This window comes from Dromaius novaehollandiae, chromosome 4, assembly GCF_036370855.1.
Source record: "Dromaius novaehollandiae isolate bDroNov1 chromosome 4, bDroNov1.hap1, whole genome shotgun sequence".
Classification (NCBI taxonomy): Eukaryota; Metazoa; Chordata; class Aves; order Casuariiformes; family Dromaiidae; genus Dromaius; species Dromaius novaehollandiae.
The window spans coordinates 40,675,379-40,696,929 of record NC_088101.1 but is presented as its reverse complement, the minus strand read 5'-3'; the positions used below and the strand labels follow the sequence as shown (position 1 = coordinate 40,696,929).

At 37.8% G+C, this 21,551-nt stretch overlaps 1 protein-coding gene across 1 annotated transcript in view; it reads left to right on the top strand.

Moving 5' to 3' along the window:
* DCHS2 (dachsous cadherin-related 2) overlaps positions 1–21,551 on the top strand; it is a 71,949-nt gene that overhangs the window by 27,818 nt on the left and 22,580 nt on the right. Inside the window, exons 6-13 of the mRNA XM_064511745.1 lie at positions 725–912; positions 1,703–1,802; positions 7,982–8,139; positions 9,340–10,180; positions 11,279–11,518; positions 17,617–17,751; positions 17,998–18,207; positions 19,465–20,322. Of these exons, the coding sequence (XP_064367815.1) occupies positions 725–912; positions 1,703–1,802; positions 7,982–8,139; positions 9,340–10,180; positions 11,279–11,518; positions 17,617–17,751; positions 17,998–18,207; positions 19,465–20,322 (2,730 nt within the window). The remainder of the gene's footprint in view (positions 1–724; positions 913–1,702; positions 1,803–7,981; positions 8,140–9,339; positions 10,181–11,278; positions 11,519–17,616; positions 17,752–17,997; positions 18,208–19,464; positions 20,323–21,551) is intronic.

Sequence of the window (21,551 nt, the reverse complement as noted above, 5' to 3'; positions counted from 1 at the left end):
CCCAGATGTCCTGTCCTCACTGGGGGTGAGGAAGCTTTTCTAGAATTTTTCTATGAATCTCAACATAAAACTGTCATTTCAAAGCAGGTTCTTGTTGAGTACCGTTATAAAAGTTTAAAGGCAAATAGAATATAAGGAATTAACCAAGAAGATCTTAAAATAGCACAAGGTCATCTATGTGAAGGACTGGTCAGCTGCAAATCTTCAGGTATATTGAGTACAGCTGAGCAGATGGAGAGAAGATTGGGTCAGATTTATTCACTGGGTTTACCAAAATGTGTAGTAGACAGAAGGTTTCCTGATTATCATACAGACATGCTGAGAATTTCCTAACCCAAGGGCATAATAAAAACCATGTGTGAGCAATTAAAAGTCTGTGCTCATATATTATCTATCCTGAAGTATGGTGAAGAAAAGGCTAGATGGATTTCTTTGGAAGGTCAGCATGTTGGTTTATACTGTTTTATACCTATGCTCTGGGGCATCCGGAGTGCAGTAAAGAATGTAATATAATACTAATGTACAAATGCAAACTTTTATTCACAAAACATTTCTGTGGAATGGAGTTTGGTAAACTGGGATTTTAGTGTAAGAAGTAGGGTATATCAAAAGACATGTATTATTATTTCACATTAAATTAACTGTATAATTGCATGCACTAAGATTAATGCAAGCGTATAGCAATATCTCATTCATTTTCTCCTTCTTTTTCTTTGTCCATCAGGTGAAATTATAAACTGGGTTGCATTAGACCGTGAAAAACAAACTCACCACCAGTTGACTATACTAGTGACTGATCATGGGTCACCGCAACTTAATGCCACAACTACTGTGTATATCTCAGTCACTGACATCAATGATAATAAGCCTATCTTCCCGCAGATTCCATCTGGAAAAGAACTAAATGTCAAGGTTTGTGCTAGCTGTTTCACTAACTTTCTGGTTTGGTCTATCTGTGCTGTCTTTCAAGACTTGTTCTGAGCACCACCTTGTGGCAAAAGCTCAAACTGTAAATTGGATTTCCATCTCCATATCACAGTTGTGTTTAGTGGAATGCATGTAATCTGACCGTTACTTGAATGTTATTAAAGGAAGCATAGGATAACAATAAGAAATACCTTTTAGTCCATGTCACCACCACATTGCCCAGAATATGTGACCTACCTGAATAGTTATTAAGATTCAATTATAAGCCTAAAGGTTTTTAATTGTTGTGAAATAAATTATTTATTAAGGAATATTACTTCTAAAGTGTTTGAATTGCTGTTTTACTATAGAACTGACAAAATAGTAAAACAGTAACAATATAACACAAAAATAAAAAAGTAAGACTTTAGATTCAAGTATATTTGAGACTTTCATAATATGTGTAATAATTAGACTTCTCATTGACTATTAGTTTTAAAGAATATACATATAATTCTGTTTTATGTATATAGTAGACTCTTTTAATTTCTGGCCTCTGAATCTGCTGTACTAATGATTTTTGAATTAGCAATATGTGCAGAACATAATGGGGTATTGCTAGAAATGTATTAATTTGACCATTTTCTGAAATACTTTGTTTGTACTTACTGTGAACATTACTGAAATGGAAAACATAGCTACTACTAAAGTTTTGCTTTATGGGAAATGAATTTGTTTTAAAGCTCACTGATATTCTTTTATATTTGCAAATTATATATAAACTGCTTGATGACAGGTTTTGGAAGGGCAGCCATCAGGGACACTCATCGCCAGTATCTTTGCAAAAGACTTTGATTCTGGGAACAATGGTGTAGTATTGTATTCAGTAGAATCAGGTAAGAATTTAAAATATTATTCGTAAGAAAAAAAACACATTGAAATAATTAGTTCTAGAGGTGCCAAGAAGACATATAGGATTTTATTTCTATTTTGTGTCAGTTAGAATAAAGGTGCCTGTGTAAGTAGGAAGCAGGACTAATATATGTCTTATTAAATGTTTGAGGAGATATGAGCAGCTATCTTCCTCCCTTCACCCTCTGCCCCACCGTCCCAAGGATTCAGTTGTTTGTAGGGCCAGCCAGAGAATGTCCAAACAGCACTCACACAAGATTAGGACCGTGGTCTTGTATAGTACGGTTTAGTGTTTCAGTCAGTTGTTTAACATCTTAAAGGAGAGATGATCTCCCTGTTCCCATGACCAATTGAAAATTTTCCTGCTAAAAGAACAGTTCATGACAGTCTGAGACGGGGATCAGAAGGATCAACAGATAATCTGGGCATACAATGAGACTTGTGGTTTTTAGGTCATGTTTCACCCTTTAGCACTGTGTTAGCTTGACATGGTGCAGCAGCTTAAAAACACTTCTCTTTTTTAGTTTCCTCCATAATTTCTGTATCTAGTAGTTCACATCTGGGGTATGCTTTAGGACCCAGTTTTGTTTCCAGTGAAATCAATAACAAAACAGTTCTTAATTAGAATATGAGTGAGACTGGGACATTAATGCTGATAAGAGACATAGATATGATCTCTGCTTTTGTCACATACCACTTGCTACACTTTTACACAAGAGAACTCCATCTCTAAACAATGAGGAAAAAATTCCTTCTGCTTTATGTCACTACTTATTGAAAATAGCTAAAGATGTCAAGAACAAAACTATTTCTAAAAATCTGTCAGCAAGTTGTTTACACGTGGATGCCATAACAGTTTTTATGCCTGCTCCATGCTACAGGATTTATGTAATCCATATTTTTCAAGACCGATGTTTTTAGTATGTGGTAATTTGCACATTAAATGTACTATTTAACTGGAGTCATGCAGAGCAAAAACACATTTCAGTTATTTCCATCTGCTTAATACATTTTCTCAGGTGTTCTTTTCTGTGTAGGTAGAGCTCAAATGTGTGCTCATTAGGTTTGAACTCATTATGATTATTTGTCACTTCAGAGTAAAGAACAAAACTAAATGCCATAAAGGTACATTTATGGCATTAGCCCTCACTCTAAAGAGACAGGAAAGCTGTAATCTTTCCTTTGCGAGGCTGAAATTACTGAAAGATTTCTATGGATTATGTTATACTGTATGTATCCTTTTGTCTTCCATGGGGTAATGGGAGGACTTTAAGATCCAGACTCAGAGGGCAAGAGAACTGATTCTTCTTTCTTCCACCAAGAGATCCTTAAAAAATTAAGATATTTAATAACTCTATTGAAAATTTTGCAGTTGAAAAATATGTAGGTAGTAAAAGTGTGTAGGGTTGTTTTATTCCCATACCTTTATTGCCTTAGTTTGGATACAAGTGACCACCTCTTTCAGAGGGAGTTGGAGAGAATTGTAGGCTCCTGCATTGTGAATGATAAGCTTTTGCAAGAAATTATCCCCCCTAAGAAGAAAGGAACTATAGAACAGATAGTACCCAACCCTTTGTTTGAAGGGTGATAGCTAGGCAATATAGGAAGGGTCCTTCATGTTTTTTTTGTCTCTCTGCATATCTAACTACATGCCCTTCCTTCAACCAGCAACTGGATTTCCGTAGTGGCTTCACAGAGGGGAGTAAGTAAGAGTTCAAATTATTAAAATGACAAGCGACTCAAAATATGACTGATCTTTCAAATACTGTCTCTAGAAAGGACAAAAGGATAAAAACAAAAACAGCAGCAAAAGCTCTAAAAGAATGCTCCCAAACTCTGAACTAGATATTTTCCTGATAAACAAATCCAGAAACAGCTCAGCTTCTCTGATACTGACTTTTGTTGTTGTTGTTAGTTGGCTCACAGCCTTTAACATCTGGTCTTCTGTTTCATGGTGAAGTTCTTGCCTGGTTTATATTTAAAATAATATTTTCCAGTCTTGGGACATTGTTCAGTACTAAAATTTAAAGAAGAAATATGATCTGATTTACAGCCATATTTGTTAAACACAGACATCAGGTTAATTGGAGGAGTGCATGCAGACCAGTGCTCTTTTCAACAACTAAGAGACTGCTGCAAGATCAAGAGTGATGAGTATCAGCATCAGCTGTTCAGCTTGTAAACTCCACAGGGACCTCTGTCACTGGGTAATTCTCAATGTTCTTGAGACCTTAATGAGACTCCCAGATTAAAATAATAGGTTATTATTCAGGAGGGCTAATGATAAATGCCCACTAATTATATAAGGGAAAAATCTGTGAAAGAACCAGGAGGTTTGCAAAAATGATAAATTGTAGCCTTCAAAGTAGAAGTGTTTTCTTCTAAATTCTCCTCCCTCTCCCAAGAAAATCAAAACAAATCATCCTTTAAACATTCTCATGCATGGAGATTCATGATCATATGGTCATACCTCTGCTTTTGTATCATCGCTGAAAGAATAACTGAAATCAGGAGGAAGTGAATCCCTCCCTGTATGTGTTATCCCTTAATAATGCTGGCAATTGCTAAGTGATTTGCTTGGCCTTCTTTACAATTGTCAATAGATTATTCTGTAACATTTATAACAAAATTTAATCTGTATTTATAGTGCATCATAAACTATTGCTTTGTGTGTTAAGATTAACACTGGCAAAGTACAGGCTTTTACAGTTACATTTGAAATGGTTCTGTGGATATATTAGAACTTGATAACCAGAATGCTGTGAGAAGAATAGTTTACACTGCTAAGACACGCGAATTGGCCAGGGTTGCGTGCTTGTCTGTAGATAAGTAAAAAGCCAGTACTTGTTCTCTAGGGTGATCTGCAAGCATAATTCAAGGAAGATTTCTAGATTTGAAGAGGGCTACATTTCTATAGCTGCCCTGTGGTCTTCAAGCCCTTTGAGAACCATGGCACTGTCGTCTTCTTTCTAACTAAAAGAAACACTTCTTTTCTCAGCATCATCAATTGTATTTCATCTGAAAGGAGAATGAGATGACTAAGGCCCTAAGTATCTTGAAATGTAGATAAGATATAGTTCTTCAGGAAATTAGATAAAAATATTTAACTAATAACTAATAACTGCCTGCTGAGGCCACTGATATTTGGGAAAAGGCTAGTATTACTTTGTGTCTAGGTTTCTAAGCTTTGTGACTGAATTATGGATCCCCAGAAGGCTTGAATGTTTCTGCTGAGGTTCATGGCCGCATTGTGTGGTGTTTCTTAGGCCGTCTTTTCATCTGAAATTGCAGTTTGTGTCATTGTGTTTGAGGGCACAGAGCTGAGAAAGTGCTTATGTTTTGGAGAACAACAGGTAAATGAAAGGCTGGTGCATAGAATGAACAATGAGGAGGTGGAAAACGGACTGAAACGGTGTATCTGTTTATTGGCAGCTTAGAGCAGTGATTTAAGCAGAAGAAGAGATTGGGTGCATTGGAGTCTAGTCATCGAGAGATTTACTTTTTGTCCATTCCATACTTCATTTGCTCTTTTCAATTTCTTTCTTCTCCGTTTCTCTTATTTTCTTCATACTCCCTTCATACATAAAGCGTGGGATCTTGAAGGTGTATGATATAAGCAGCAGTTGCCTAACTCAGGTGACTTACAGAGATGAAAGCTGAGCAAATGTTTCTGGAAGTGCAGGGAGGACGCGTTTTCAGAGCAGCAACTAACATACTCTTTAAGTGTAAAAAATACAACCACCTTTTCCCTTATTCCTCCCTTTGAACTTCCAAAAGAACAGTGAGGAGGATTTGGAGTGTGTTTAGAAAGTGCGCAAGTTACCACTCACATACGCTTGTCCCCACAATCTTGGGCAAAAGTATTTAAAAGTGATCTGTCTGTTCTCTTAGTAGACATCATCTATTAAATCCATAGAAAAAAATCAGATCTCTTTGATAGACTTTTGATATTCAGAATTGAAGAAACTGGTTTAGCTATGAAATCTAGAATGAAAGTATTCTATTTTAATGATTTATACAAGTATCGCTTTCCAAAATGGTTAGACATTTTTGTTACTTTTTTCTCCAGCAAAATATGTGCAAAATTGTTTCATGCAGTATTTGGATTTTGGTGGAATTGAGGTCTCTAATGAATAACACCATTTCTTTTCTGATCAGCTCTCTTTTATTCAGAAAAGTAGATTCTGACCATTCCTTTCTTTTATCAAATAAGCTTCAATGCTTCAAAAGCTCTGTTGTCTGACACCTAATTCAATTGACCGTAACTACCTACTTTCTGTAATTTGAAATAAAAAATATTGATCTTTACGCTAAGACCTACTAACTGTCCTCAGTCATTACTGAAGCAAGGGTGATTCCTTATAGCCTCTGGCTTAGATTGCAATTATGTACTTGCAGTGTTTTTGTTTTCTAATTTTTTGGTTCAGTTTGGTAACTATAACTCCATTTTGGTAGAAAAATAAAGGGAATAGTTTTCATGCACATTTATTCACTGTTAGTTTCTTTTTTGTGTTAGTTCTCAGTATCTGCTATTTTAAATTTCAGTTTTAGTAGAATGTTAAAAATACATGCATATAATTCACATTGTGTGTTCATATCTCCTTTGCTGTTTTGCTGAGCTGGGATTTTATGTTGTGAAACATTATGCAGAACAAAATAGGATATCTGTGAATGTAGTGACACATGCTGTTGAGACCCAGAACAGAAAAGTAACCAAAAGCTATTTATGAAAACAGCAATAAAGCAGCATTAGTATTTTTATGCTCTCATGAAAAAATGCAGAATGCAGGACTGTCTTATTCAATACTTTTGTCTCTATATATTGTTTCCTTTTGTTGGCGATTTCCTCATTATATTCCAGACTGCAAGAGTCAACCCAGAAGGGACCTAGGGCACATGAAAAACCTGTAGTCACTCAAAAATAACCAAGAACAATACTGGATAAAACTCCTATGTGTTGATGGTGAAAGCACTGTTTTCTAACTAGCCTTATCAGTTTTTGTTCAAGTTCTTCAGGTGCAAATATTTTACAGTCCCAAATAAGGTAATTGGATACAGAAATGAACACTTATATGTGCAGCTAACTAATTTGCATGTGCAGATTTGGAGAACATAAACAGCTTCATGCTCACTTAGGTGCCTGTGGAAATACAGCTCTTTATGGTGTTTTGTGTACTACATCTGCATTGAATTTATTTTTACCACGGTTGCTTATTAGAATAGCAGCTGTTATGCTGCATGACTTTATTTGACCCACTAGAACACCTTATTAAAAATTCACGTGGCAAAAAGTTGTTTGCATAGTATTTTAAGAGAGAAGTAGTTATGACAATTTCGATTTTCTCAATTTCTAATGGTATATACCAAGTAACAGATTTTTGCCCATTTTGCTAAAAACTGGAAAGTCACAAATAATATTTACTGTTCTGTAGTAGAGTTTTTCTCTGCAACTCTAGAATAAATGTAATATGATGTGCCTACTAGTAGTAATTTTAATGAGTAGTAATTGTAATTTTATCAGCAATGTGACCAATCCTTAACGAAAAATGAAGGCGTAATTTCTAATATTCACGTGTTGCTTTGGAACAAATCATCGCAAGCTTTTAGCTCTCCTCCAGTTAATTAACTGTTCAGAACAAGTGCAGGGCTCCATCACTGTAGTTACACTGTCTTAGGGGTAGATCAGTCTCATTGCTGTCTCCTAGTCTGTGAGAGTACTGAGCCAACCTTGTATCTAGAGTAATTTACTTGTCCCTTCATACCAGTTCAAACACTAAGACTTAATTCTCTCTCTGGCCCTGCCTGCCAACTTATGTTGGAGATGGAAGTAGGAGTCTTGGGGTGTCTGCTTCTCTCCTTGCGCACAGACCATTGATGTGAGTAACTTGGTACAAAAGGAAGCAGTTGCTTTGGCACTCTATAGCTTTTCTCTCTGCAGCTTTTTAATTCCACACTAAGCAGGTCATAGTTATTATGCAGTTGATGAAGGGAGAACAAGAGATACAGATGAGCCTGAGAGATCCAAATGAGTCAGTTTCTTCTCCTGTTTGTCCTGATCTTTGTTACTCATTAATTACAGTGCATAGCTCCATCTATGGAGGCATTTGGCAAGCTGAAGATGCCTTTGGCATCTGTAATAACTGATATCCATTTTTCCCCATAGAAGAGGGTATAGGGTACTTCCAGATTGATACTATCAGTGGAGAGCTAAGAACAACTCGGTCTCTGTCATATGCTGAGAGATCAAACTACAGAATGGTGATAACAGCCAGGGACCAAGGAATGCCTTCACTTCAAGGACATGCTGCTGTGTACATCCAGGTACTTGTTTATTTTGTACAGATAGAAAAATGATGATAGATCCTTAGTTTCTTTAAAACACAAGCTGAAAATAAGCTTCAGAAAGGAAATGTTTAAAATTATAAGCACATCATCTCATCACAATGTTCTTTAATCTAGCCACTTTTCTGTTGACTGAGGAAATCAGAGGGCAAACTCAGTTTTGATTTGTTTTGAATCCACCACAACATTATGGGTCGTCTTGCAAATACACAATATTTGTACTTCAGTAGGAGGTGATTATGAACACTGGAAGAGAGGGAAAATATTAAGATAGGCAGAATGAAAAGCACATATAAAGAGGGGCTGAAAATGGGAGAGAGAAACTAAAAAAAAAGGCTCTTAGAGTAGATATTGTTTCTCTACTACACTGCTCCCTTTTCTGAATTCTTTCCCTGTAAACTAGTATAAGGATAGCTCATTCCTTTGTGCTGGTTTATATAGGGTTGCTATGCATGCGAGTGTGAAATCTAGTGTGTGCTCTTTCTGCAGCCAGCCATCTGCTGTTCATCAAACTACAGTGGATCTGTTTTGTCAAGGCCTTCTGTGTACTCCTTTTTTGCAGGCTGAGTATCACCGAAACTGCTATTTTCATGTCACCCAATTTTAGGTAGCTTGGAAAGATGCTTAAATCAACACAACGGAAATGCACTTCACACTGATAAAGATTCTTTCAAATTAAAACATTAATTTAGAATGTTACAGCAATCTATAATAAATGAAATCCTATAATGATTTAAACAACCCTCAATAAAATCAAATATCTATCTGTATTGGGCAAACTGAATAATGTACCATCATTTCTGTGTCAAATCTTTCTCTGTGAGCACTGTGATACTGTCATATGCAGAAGAAGAGTTGAAGTGCTTCAGGGTGGGAGAGAGATAGCACTGTTTGAGACTTCTGTGTGTGGATGCCTGAGATTCAGAGAGTGGGAGATGACCTCATTACTTTTTTTTTTAATGTGGGAATGAGAGAATTATGGGATTACTTGCTTGCTAAGGACTTCCTGAACCCTTACAGAGCATGTTGAGTTTGTTTACTGGCTTTAAGGCATACTTAGGATAGTTATATAGTAACAAATAAATAAATGATTGAACCCTGAATTAAGGAAAATTATTTGCATTACAATATTCCTAGTAACAGTGGGAAATTATTGCAGTCTTTGTGCTTTTGTTTCAGGTAATCCCACTTCTCAAAGGGACATCTGTCTTCTCACAAGACTTCAACCACTTTGTCATACCTGAAAATTTTAAACCTGCACAAGTATTGAATTCTGTAAAGTTGCCTGATAATCATATGATAAACAACAGGAAACTGCATTTTAGTATCGCTAAAGAAGATGATGATGTTCATTTTGAAATAGATAGCTTGACAGGAGATCTTTTTCTTTGCAAGGAACTTGACTATGAAACAGCTTCTCACTTCCTTTTGCAAATAACTATAAAGGATTATGATAATAGTCCTCCACAGAATACCACTGTCTTCCTAAGTATTGATGTAGAAGATCAAAATGACCATTCTCCGTATTTTCAAGATGATTTTGTAGTGATTGGCATAGAGGAAAACGTACCTGTTGGCACTCTGGTGTACACATTCAATGCAAAAGATGGAGATGGCAGTTTTCTGAACAGCAAAATACAGTATTCCATGGAAATGAGTAGCTTGGGTGAAAATCCATTTCTTATTCACCCTTCGTATGGTGCATTGATCACAGCGTTTCCACTAGACAGAGAGATTACTCGCTCTGTGATCCTTACAGTATCTGCAACAGATCTGGCAATAAACCTGACTGATTGCAGACTTGATTCCCTGACTGCGAAAATTGTTGTTTTAGATATCAACGACAACAGTCCCAGTTTTACATCTTCCCCTCTTTCCTATGTCATGGAGAATGTGGAAGTGGGCTTCCTTGTTCACCACATAATCGCAAAGGATCCAGATGAAGGAAGAAATGGACAAGTAACATATCACATTCTTTCAGGCAATGAAAACAAAACGTTTATACTGGATAAGGTCACAGGTACTGTAACTTCTGCTTCTCTATAATTTCTCATACTGTGCTTATTACGGTAATATCTGGCAGTGTATACAATGCAATATTGTATGGAGATATTACATTAATATTTGTCTATTGTCCTCAAGGTTAATTATCTCAGGCAGTGTATGACGTGGCCATGGCAGTACTGCATTCAGTATGGAAGCTCAGTGAACGTTAGCTCAGAAATGTCTGCCTGGTACTGTACTGTGTTGTGTAGATGTACCGTAGTGCCTTCCAGTAGTGCATCAAGTAATGTGGGAGGAAAGTGTGTGCAGTGAAATATTTTGTTCTGTTTTTTTGCACAATGCTTACTTAAAATATGTGTACACACGTATGTTGGTATATATGTATGTATATATGCTAGGAAAGGCAAAATCAATATCAAAGGACACTGCATACAAAATGGTCTATGGAGGTTCTAAGTGTTGATTGAATTTCATTCTTCAGGCTTCTAAAATTCCTTGGTTCTTGAATGAATTCTTTAACTATTATACCATCAGGACAAGAATGCAAATCTCACCATAATAGCTGCAATTTTGTTTGTTTTTATTTTATTTCCATTGTATGATACAGCTGTCTGTGATTTGATGTGTAGAGCTCCTAATTGTAGAACTGATTTCCAAAAGAAGACCTATATTATTTCTTTAGTAACATAGGTAAAAGTGTAAAATATCATGAAAACCCCTTCATGTGCATAGATACAGATTCACAGCAAGGGCAGAGTGAGGTAACTTCTACCTGTAGCAGATCATTTGACGGCAATATTTGACTTGGAAGAGGGTATTTTCTGTATCATTGCTCCACATTTACAAAGCCCTCTGAGAGAAGAATTAAATTAAAAGAAATCTGTCTTTGAACCTAATTTGTGTGTTTCTTGAATCCCGATTTCCTCTGATGTCAAAATGAATATTTCTGGGCCAATTAGGGAGTCAGAGGTAATGACTGACTCCAAAATGCAGAAGCCTTGTAACAGAGGCACAGTATGCACTGTGGTGCTATATTGAACCTGTGAATGCTGGAACACGTGGGATCCTAACCTTGAGTAGAATACTTTTTTAATGCTTCCAATCTTTGTAATAGGACTACTGTATACATCCCTGCTTTTGGACCATGAGATTCAAGAATGCTACAATTTGACTATCATGGCTCTTGATGATGGCACCCCAGCTCTCTCTGCAACTCAGATTCTGACTATAATTGTTCTTGATGTGAATGATGAGAGACCAATATTTCTGAAGCAATTTTATGAAACTGCGGTCTGTGAAAACCAAGATCCAGGGGAGTTTGTCATAAAGGTAGAAGCTGTGGATAGAGATTCAGGTAATTTCAGTCCTTTTGCTGTTAATTTTGTTATGGATATAATAGACCAATCAAATCTTGCTGCCTAATGTGCTTGCATGTACAGCCAGTGTGGTTTTCCCAAGGTAATGTATGAGTCTAAGTTTCAAAACATGGCTGCTGGCTCAGACTTTCAACCTTTTTTCAGAGCTTGAAAGTATTCTGACTTGCGCATTGAATTAGCCCTGGGTGCTCAGATGATGCAGAGCAGTACAGCATACTCTAGCTTTCATGTGAAAATAGCCACAGTACTGTGGTTATAAATCAGCAAGCAACATTCAACTCAGTTAAAGTTAATATTTTAATGTTTTGTTTCTCTCAGTAAAAATGTTTGTTAAAATAGTTTACTGGATAGAGACCGGTGTTTTACAACAGAACCAGCAAATATGCACTAATCTTTTCTGACCAGAGAGGGGCACTGTCATCCAAGATTTTCCAGGTAGTTGAGCTGAAAAGGAATCTTAGAAGCCACTCTGGATTTCAAATATGGTTTTACATACATTAAAAAGTTAATGCATTGTTTTTCAAACCTATGCAAAATGGATGAGTAAGAAGCATGGTTCATATGGTCTTTGAATCACAGATAATGTGTAAGCATGACAGTGTCTTTGTTATGCAACAGAAAATTCCCTTCAGTTTTTCAATTGCCTATTCTTTTGAAGTATCTAAAATACATATGATGTTACAGGTAGTCTGTGTATTGGAGAGGCTCTAACCTTCAGTAATATCAAGCACAGTGTGTACAGTTGGTGTAACATGAAACAGTTATACAGAATCTGTGGTCTGCAGTAAAAATAAAAAATGAAAAGAATTAAATATTAAGACTTGAGGCAGTTGGCACAAAGTTTATCTCAGCTGTGTGAATGACTTTGTCTTTACTCTATGTTCACTTTTTGCACAATTTTAGAATGGTGTAAGGCTGTGCTATCACAAAAGTAGATCTTGTTAGCAAAATCAGCTTTGGTAGCCAGTAAAATCTCCCATTTTAATATAGAGCTCATATTGATTGCAAAAGGTTGATGTGAGATACACAGCTCAACAGAGATGCTGCATAGAAGAGCCATTTCCCCACAAGCATGTAAAATATTTAGAATATAGAAATGCATGGGTAGCCCTGTCTATGAAGATCTTTATGATAGCTGAGCAGTGTTACTATCTACCTCCATACCTCAATCTTCAAAGTATTTTCTTTCTTTTGTGGATCACACTACAAAAACAAAGGCAAAGTATTTGATATAAAAATCTGCAAGTTGATAGAGAAAAGAAACAGGAATTTGCTTGAATTCCTCTTCCTCCTTTCTCCATCCCTTGTATTTATTTATTACATATCTTGTGGGAAATACAGCAGAAAGGAAATTTTAGGAGCAATTAGAAGGAGGGAGCAGGGGTGACTTGGCAGGATGGAGGAGGAGGGCATTCCAAGTGTGAGGGGTGGCACGTGACTCTAGCCGGTATGTGGCTTGCTGTACAGTCACTTTGGGTTGGAGCAGTATTGTGGCTGATGGTTCCTTCCTTTTTCTTTTTTTTCCTAATTTTACCCATTTTTCAGTAACCACAGTCCTTCTGTTTGGGCTTTTTCTCACATTTACATGATTTGGCCTGAGGTTGTATGTATATTACAACAGTATTATTCTGAACAAATACTGAAAGTGATGCTCACAATATAAGAAGATGAGGGTTTATGAGACTCGTATAAACATAATTCTACTCGCTTTTCTTATATTTTTGGAGCAGAATTTTTGAATGAAGACACTCCTCTCATGCTGTTCTTTATTTTTTACATCAGAATTTTTACATTATTTTTATTTACTCTTTAAATTGTGCTTTGCATCCCAGTAATATTTGCATGGTCTCAGCAGAGGACTTTCTTCCCTTCACTGATTTTTTTCACCACACATGTTCCTTGACTGACCACAGGGAGGAATTATTTTTACTGACAGTTGCAGCCATCATCATCCTTTTGTTTTATTTGTTTTTCTACTGTATGTATTCCCTGTGAAGGGAAGAAGGAAAGCAAGCAGCCGTAATCTATTTTGTGTTTGAATTGAGCTTTAAGCTTGCTGCCACTTTAAAAGGTCTTTTGTGGAAATCGCTAATAATTTTTTTGCCTGCAATGGCTTTCTTTCACACTATCATGATATCCATGAAACATCCTGTTCCACCCACTCCTGTCTGCACCTTACTACAGTTGCGCTTACTACAACTCTACCTTGGCTTACTTTCTCTCAGTCCTCCTACACTGGATGGGAGCTGCCCTAAGGCCAAGATGCAATACAAGTGTGTAACACAAGTAAATGCTGGGAACAAATATATAGGAAAGCAAAGATATCCACAAGATATTTAAGCTAGGTCAAGGACTTGGCTTGAGATGTCTCTTTGCAGAAGCTCTGACTGAACTAAACTAGCATTCGGCAAGATCTGCTTTTAAGCTGCTGTTCACCATTGTCTGTCATTCTGTCTGGAGCATTATGAGAAAAATCTCCGATTAATAGGGACAGCTAACTTAGAGAGTTAGAAGGGGCTTATTGCCATTCTCTAAAAATTTTTCCATGCTCATATTTCTAGATTATCATGGTCGTAACACTAGTATTATGCAGATGGGACTTGAGCCAAGATTTATGGGGAGCTGAGGAGCGGGCATTTGTTCCCATTGCTTCTTTGATACTGTTGGCACTAGACATATTCAGAGCATAATGCCATGCCTGCTGCTCCAGAGAAGTTGTCGTGGTGCCCTAAAAATGCAAGTGTTACCAGTGCTGTGGTGGAGGAATAGGAAAGGGGGCTGAAGTTTTTCCCTAGCTGAAGCTCAAGCACCATGAATTGACCCTGTTGTTTGGCCTGGAGGGGAAGGGGTCCCTGTCACTGGCTCGTGGCAGGGAAGGCTAAGGAGACTTAGCTTCTTTTTCAGCTCTTAATGTACTGAGGGAATAGTTTCAGTTACTCATTTCAGTTTGTAATTTCAGCCCCCAAAAGGTAACTAGCATTATTATTCAATAAACCATCAGGCTGGATTAAGTGCAAACATGTCAGTTGCTACGCCAGGCTTATGGTATGTGAATGTGGAGTCATCACTCTCCTCTCTTGGGCAGGGTCAGAGGTGCAACTTTTTTCTTCTGTTGGACATACACTCCTAGCAGCTGGATACCAGAAAGGAGACAGTAAATGCTTCATAAATAAATGTAATTAAGGGTGTCACATAGCTGTGTGTTTTAAGGGTTAAAAGTTTTAACTTCAACAATGTGTGAATAGTCAGGCTTTATGGCAGCTGTGGGTTTGTTCAGCGCTGGCTGTAAACAATGTCCATTGTGAAATCTGCCAGTGGATGGACTGGGTCAAAGCTGTTCACTTGCAGGAGACCGAAGGCTAGTACTTAATGTCATCCCAACTGTGTCATGTGTGTTTTTTTCCATGTGTAGCATATTACTAGTTAAGGATAGATAAATACAGACAGAACTCCGAAGATCTTTTAAAAAATGTAGTTGAGTGGTATATAATATGGATGGATTGGATGGAGTGTGTTGATAACCTTAAATTTTGCAAGGCATTCTCCTTTATTGTCCTTGCTGCTGTGATTTTTCTCCTTTCTTCTTGAAAACTGGAAGGATTTCTGGAACTCATCTTCCTTCTCATACGTATAAAGATTTTCTTATGAATTTTTTGTGAGTATGCCCTTCCCCTGCATTAGTTTAGAAACAAATGCACTTACACTAATCATTCTTTCAATCAAATTTCAGTGGCATTGCCAACTGTTTAGCAAAGCTATTCAAAAGCAAAACAAGGCAGTCATTGGCATTAAAAATTGTAGGGTCTGTTTCTTCTCTCATATTGATGTGTCTCCATCGACTCTGTTGTAGATCGTCCTGTTTTCCACTGCAGTGAATGAGAACAGACATACAGTGTTTAAATCCAAATAACAGTTTTGGTATTATTAGGAGTGCTGTAGTTTTCCAGGTGCACTAACTGTGCCTACACTACTAAAAGACTGATTGTTAGTTAAAAAAACATAGAAAAATGATTGAATGGAACTTATGAAAATCTGTAAATAAATGAGCACAATGGTACAAGATGAATGTTTGCTGCCCTTCAAGTATAAGGTATTAAATTCATTAAATTTAATAATATGAATGATCTTACTCTGTAACCAGTGATGGAGATGACATTATACTTTCCTCAGAAGGATATTGAAACTACCAGAAATAGGAAGGAAATTATTTTGTATCCATAATGTATTAGAATCACAGAATCATAGAATAGTTGGGGCTGGAAGGAACCTCTGGAGATCTCGTCCTACTCCCCTGCTCAAGCAGGGTCACCTAGAGTAGGTTGCCCAGGACCATGTCCAGTCAGGTTTGAATATCTCCAAGGATGGAGACTCCACAACCTCTCTGGGCAACCTGTTCTAGTGTTCATCCACCTTCAAAGTAGATAAGTGTTTTCTTTTGTTGAAATGGAATTTCCTGTATTTCAGTTTGTGCCCATTGCTTCTTGTCTGTCACTGAGCACTGCAGAGAAATGTCTGGCCTGCTTGTCTTGACACCCTCCCATCAGATATTTATACAGATGAGATCCCCCTTCCACTTTCTTTTCTCCAGGGTAAACAGTTCCAGCCCTCTCAGCCTCTCCTCATATGAAAGATACTCCAGTCCCTTCATCAAGTTAGTAGCCCTTCACCTGTCTTGCTCCGGTCTGTCCATGTCTCTCCTGTACTGGGAGCCCAGCACTGGACTCAACACTCCAGATGTGGCCTCACCAGTGCTGAGCCGAGGGGAAGGATTACCTACCTCCACCTGCTGACAATGCTCTGCCTAATACAGCCCAAGAGGCCTTCTTTGTCTCAAGGACGCCTTGCTGGGTTAGTAGTCAACTTGTTGGCCACCAGTACCCCCAGGTCCTTCTCTGCAAAGCTGCTCTCCAGCCGGTTGGCCCTCAACCTGTACTGGTGCATGGGGTTATGTCTCCCCAGGTGCAGGACTTTGCAATTCCCTTTGTTCAACTTCACAAGGTTCCTCTCTGCCCATTTCTCCAGCCTGTTGAGGTCCGTCTGAATAGCAGCACGATCATCTGGTGTATCAGCCACTTCTCCCAGTTTTGTATCATCTGTGAACTTGCTGAGGGTGCATTCAGTCCGAGAGAACGTGGAATCACATTTGTTGTCCAACACAGACAGACAGCTTTGAAAGAAAGATTTTAAAAGGCCTCTACACTTTTACTCTACTTATTTCCTAGAGAAGGGCTAATGATCATGCACTGTATACAGATGGTAGGTCTAATTAGGAAGTGAATGGAGTTGACATTCAGAATAGCTTTGAGGGAGGAAGAATCTTTATTCTTCACTTCTGGAAATCCTACAAGACTTAATAAAACCAAACATTATCATTTCAGAGATTGGCTACAACTGGGAACAGTCTAAAAGGTCTGAGACCTGCTGAATGTCCACCAAGTTGGCTTTTATGCAGAAAACATTTTGGAAATGCCTACTGTATGAGAGTCTTAATGGGACTTAGGCACCTGCCTGCTGAATATTACAGACATTTGGAACTTCTAGGCAGTCTGAGAAGCAGATTTTTTCTCTGTGTGTTTATACTATTCAGCGTTGTACTGTATAGAGATAATTACATTGGCTCTGAATGAAGCAAGTTGAGAACCAGAACTGCCACGGCAGCATAGTGTTCTCCCTGACATCCTGTTGAGAAATAATTAATTACCTCAGGGAGAGCACAAAACAATACGTTGCTTCCAAGATCTAAGTTAATGCTCTCTTGCACCATGGTGGTGCATCAGCTTGTTTGGAGCATCTCATTGCACAGTGGAGATGTGCCCTGAGTGTCTAGAAATGTTACTGGGGTTTCTTTCAGTGACTGAAAAACTTAAGCACAAAGCAGCAGCTGAGCAGGGATTTTGGAGATCCAATTTTTAAATTCTGATTTCTTGTGGTAATGAAGAATCAGTTACAGACATAAAAATAATAATTTCATCCGTAACCCATTTCCCAATTGGAAAAGAAGGGAGCGAGACAAATATATATAGTAGAATGTGAGGAGAGTGGCTGTATTTCATTAAGACTTCCATTCTATTTTAAGGACTGAATTCCTTGCTTCAATATGAAATCTTACCAGGAAGTGGTTACAGGAATTTCCAGATGAACTCAGATAGTGGAGAGGTCGTGACAGCTGTATCACTGGACAGGGAAACCGAGGAGGTTTTCTATATTAAAGGTAACAATATGAAATATCTTTGAAGGGCTGTAAAATGGGAAGTGAGAATGGGTAGTGTCGTTATCAGTGTTATCTTTTCTTCTTGTCATCTCAATTAGATAGAAGTAGTAAATCTTTCAGGAATAGAGAGTAGCTTTGTCCTTTTTGCATCGCACAAATACTCTGCTATTCTGATGTCATTAAGGAGTATCCATTGTTGCACCCACAACCTTTGTATAAAATTTGTTTTCTTTTCATTAATCTTAGTTTTGGTTCGAGATAGTGGAACTCCTTCACTATCAAGCACAGTGACAGTGATCTGCAAAGTACTGGATGAAAATGATTACTCTCCAAAGTTTCTTTTTCCTGTCTCTGAGATTCGCATTCCAGAGAATCAACAGCCTTCTGTAGTTCACACTGCCTTGGCTGTAGATGAGGATGCTGGCAATAATGGAACTCTAAGATATGAAATAATTGGTAAGTTATGCTGTATTATTTTAATTAATATAAATTAGGAAGTATATAAACAGTAGTTCTAAGATTTAGACTAGACTTCGTTTTACCTAGCCAGCCCAGCTCTCATCTTGTGGACACACCTTCTTCATGTGGAAAAAAAATATCTTTTACCCCTTTGTCTCTATTAATAAGCACTTTCCAGGTGCACTTTCAGTCTGTTTTCTGGATTAGGACCAGTACGGAAAAGAAAAACAAAAACTATCAAATACTAGAAAGAGGCATTTATTGGAAATTAATAATAATTTTGTCCCTTAATTAGTAATAATTTTGTCCCTTCTATCATACCACTGGAAATTCTGTACGTAAAGATACCGTCTGAAGTCTTGCAAAGAAGCACAAGCATGCATCTAATTAAGTGGACTTTTTGTTTCATGAAAGCTTCTTTCACCCAGCAATTAGTAAAGTCATACTTTTCTTATTGCCGAACTCTCCCCACATCTAGTATGCCAATGTAAGCTCCACAGCTGTTCAAAGCCTCCTGTAATATCTTTGCACAAATACAAGTTGGCTGTGCTTTCTTTGGTTTGGGGCTGTCAGCAATAGTTCAAATGTAGGCAGATGGCTACTGTGGTAACAGCCAACAATTTTTTCTTTGAAGAAGCAGTTATGAATTCCTTTGTTTCCTTGGTTTTAATTTCGTGATCTTATATGGCTTTTAATTTAATGATCTTTCTACATGTTATAAATATGTATACCGTTCACTGTTTAAAAAAAGTACTGTCTTTTCTTCTAGCAGCAGCTTCAGAGGTTTACCTTTACCTTTTTTTACTCCCCCAAATCAAGACCTCGCACTACTTTACTTTCTAGAGACAGGTTTGTAGAAGAGAGCAAGGAGCAAGTAATTACAATTGTCAGCAATGCTTCATAGGTTTCTGGAATTTGTAACTAAGGCTGGGAAGAGGTCACTGTGTGCAGCGGCATAGTTGCAGGAGATTTTATAAGGTGTGCTGCTTTGGGAAAAAAGACATGCATCTGGCAAAATAGCTGCTGTGTAAATTGATATGACATTCTGCATTTACTGTCATTGCCACCCACTGATTTAAATGAAATGCAGATTTTAATTTTTATAAAAGAAAAAAAATATGCTAAAGGCACATGAGCGCACAGGTGTACTAGCAATTGGATCATTTTATTGCAATTAACGTAGTGGTACTCACAAGGGATTCTTTTTTCAAATGCAGTTGTTTTTGATCATTTTATGTTCTATGTGTTTGAAAGGTGGAAACGTTGGAGAATACTTCACACTAAATCGTACCTCAGGAAAACTCTTGGTCACTCGTAGCTTAGACAGAGAAGATACCAGCAATTTCACTCTCGTAATTGAGTGCCATGACCTGGGCAACCCACCAAGAAGCTCCACTGCACAGTTATATATAGCAGTCTTGGATGAAAATGACAACAACCCATTATTTGCAAAGAACCACTATGAAATCTCTGTGAGAGAAGATCTAGAAGAAGGCTCAGCCATCGTGGAACTTTTTGCTTCCGATAAAGATGATGGCCTGAATGGTGAAGTGATGTACTCTCTCATTGATGACACCTTTGGAGCATTTGCTATGGATAGTGTAACTGGTTCTATAGTTACTACACAGATATTGGACCGGGAGACCAAATCGCAGTATACGTTTAGGGCTGTGGCAAGTGACTGCAGCATCCATTTGCCAAGAAGCACCACTGTCAGCATTGTGGTACACATTGATGACGTCAATGACAATGATCCAGTTTTTTTACAGAATCCTGTCAAAGCCTTTGTGCCTGTTGAAACCTCTGTGAATGAGACGGTAGCCACTGTTAGAGCTGAGGACATGGATCTGGGGCCAAATGGAGCAGTTGTGTTCAGTTTGATGGTACCAGAACCTATATTTCACATTGACAAGAATACAGGTGACATCATCCTTCAGGAGCCCTTGATTTCCAAAGACTTCAGTACCCAACTGCTAGTGATGGCTTTGGATCAAGGTATCTCACCTCGAACAGCCACAGCTATGGTAGCTATCTTTACAGAGGAACAAGAGGAGGAGATTTCATTCAGTCACAGCTTGTATGAAGCGAGCGTGCCTGAGAACAGTGCAGCAGGTGGGTATCAAAGCCTGATTGTATTCTTACAGTTGCTGGTTTCTACCCTTTAGGGATGGTAATGTTGATGAATAATATAGGGAAATCTTTTTCCTTTGCAGCATCTGGGAGAAGTTAGATTTGGATGCAGCAAATACCCTTCCACCTTTTTCCAGTGCACCAGAACCAATAAGAAGCATGATCTGTTAGTTGGAGGCATTGTCTGGCTCTTGAGTTTGCTGCATATATGCAAGAAATGTCACTCACATTAGACAGAATGCTTCTGAATCAAAGGTGGTGCATTTCCATCCCTCAGCCTGGGGATCCCAGGGCATCAGTAGATTCTCTCTTTTAGCAAAATTACTTTAGTGATGGATGGACAGTGTTTACTTGTTGTTTCACTTGTCACCCACACACAAGTTCAAAGAAGATGCGTGGTGTATACCAGTTGCAATATGAGATTTTTTCTTTTAGCAGAATTCTTCTTGAACTGTAATAACATTCTGAGATATTTTAAAACCTTGCTTAAGTTTTAGGCTTGTTAAAATAAGGACTTTGTGAGGGGTACACCATCTCTAGATAGAAGCCTGCATTATTGAATGCTAGCTATAGACAAACAGTTTAAATCACAAGGTGCTTAAGACTTTTTGTTCAGTATAATGGTGAGAAGTGCTGCTGTACTTTCTGTCACTCACAGAATAGTTGTAGATATGCATCCTGGCAGTTAAATGTGGTGATAACCTCTTCATGCTTCAGGGGATGGGCTCATCATAATAAGGGGCAAAAAGGAGTGCCTTTCACATTTTTCCCCCTACAAATCCTGCTGTACAATTGACCAGATGTATTTAGAGGTCTGACCTGTGCTACATTCTTGATTCAACTACTGCCTTATGGGGTTCACCTTGAAAAAGTAATTTATCCTCTTTATAGTTAAAATTTCCCTCTGTAAAATGAGAGCAATATTCCTTTATATCCTAAGGGTGTTGTGAGACTAGGAATTCTTAGATCTTGAGTAATGGCCTATATATTTGATTAGGAATTAGTAGAAATGAAATGTGTTAATAATTTTGAAAAACCAATCAATGTTCTGTGGATAATTACAAAGAGAATAGAGAACTAAGGGCAAAGATGGCTGTTGCAGAAATTATTTCTATGATTGTTCAACCATTTCCTCCTCTGTGTCTCTTTGGGACCACAAGCCAAATTATCAGCAATGTATTTTAAGATATAGGTAGGTCTGTGAGTATAAC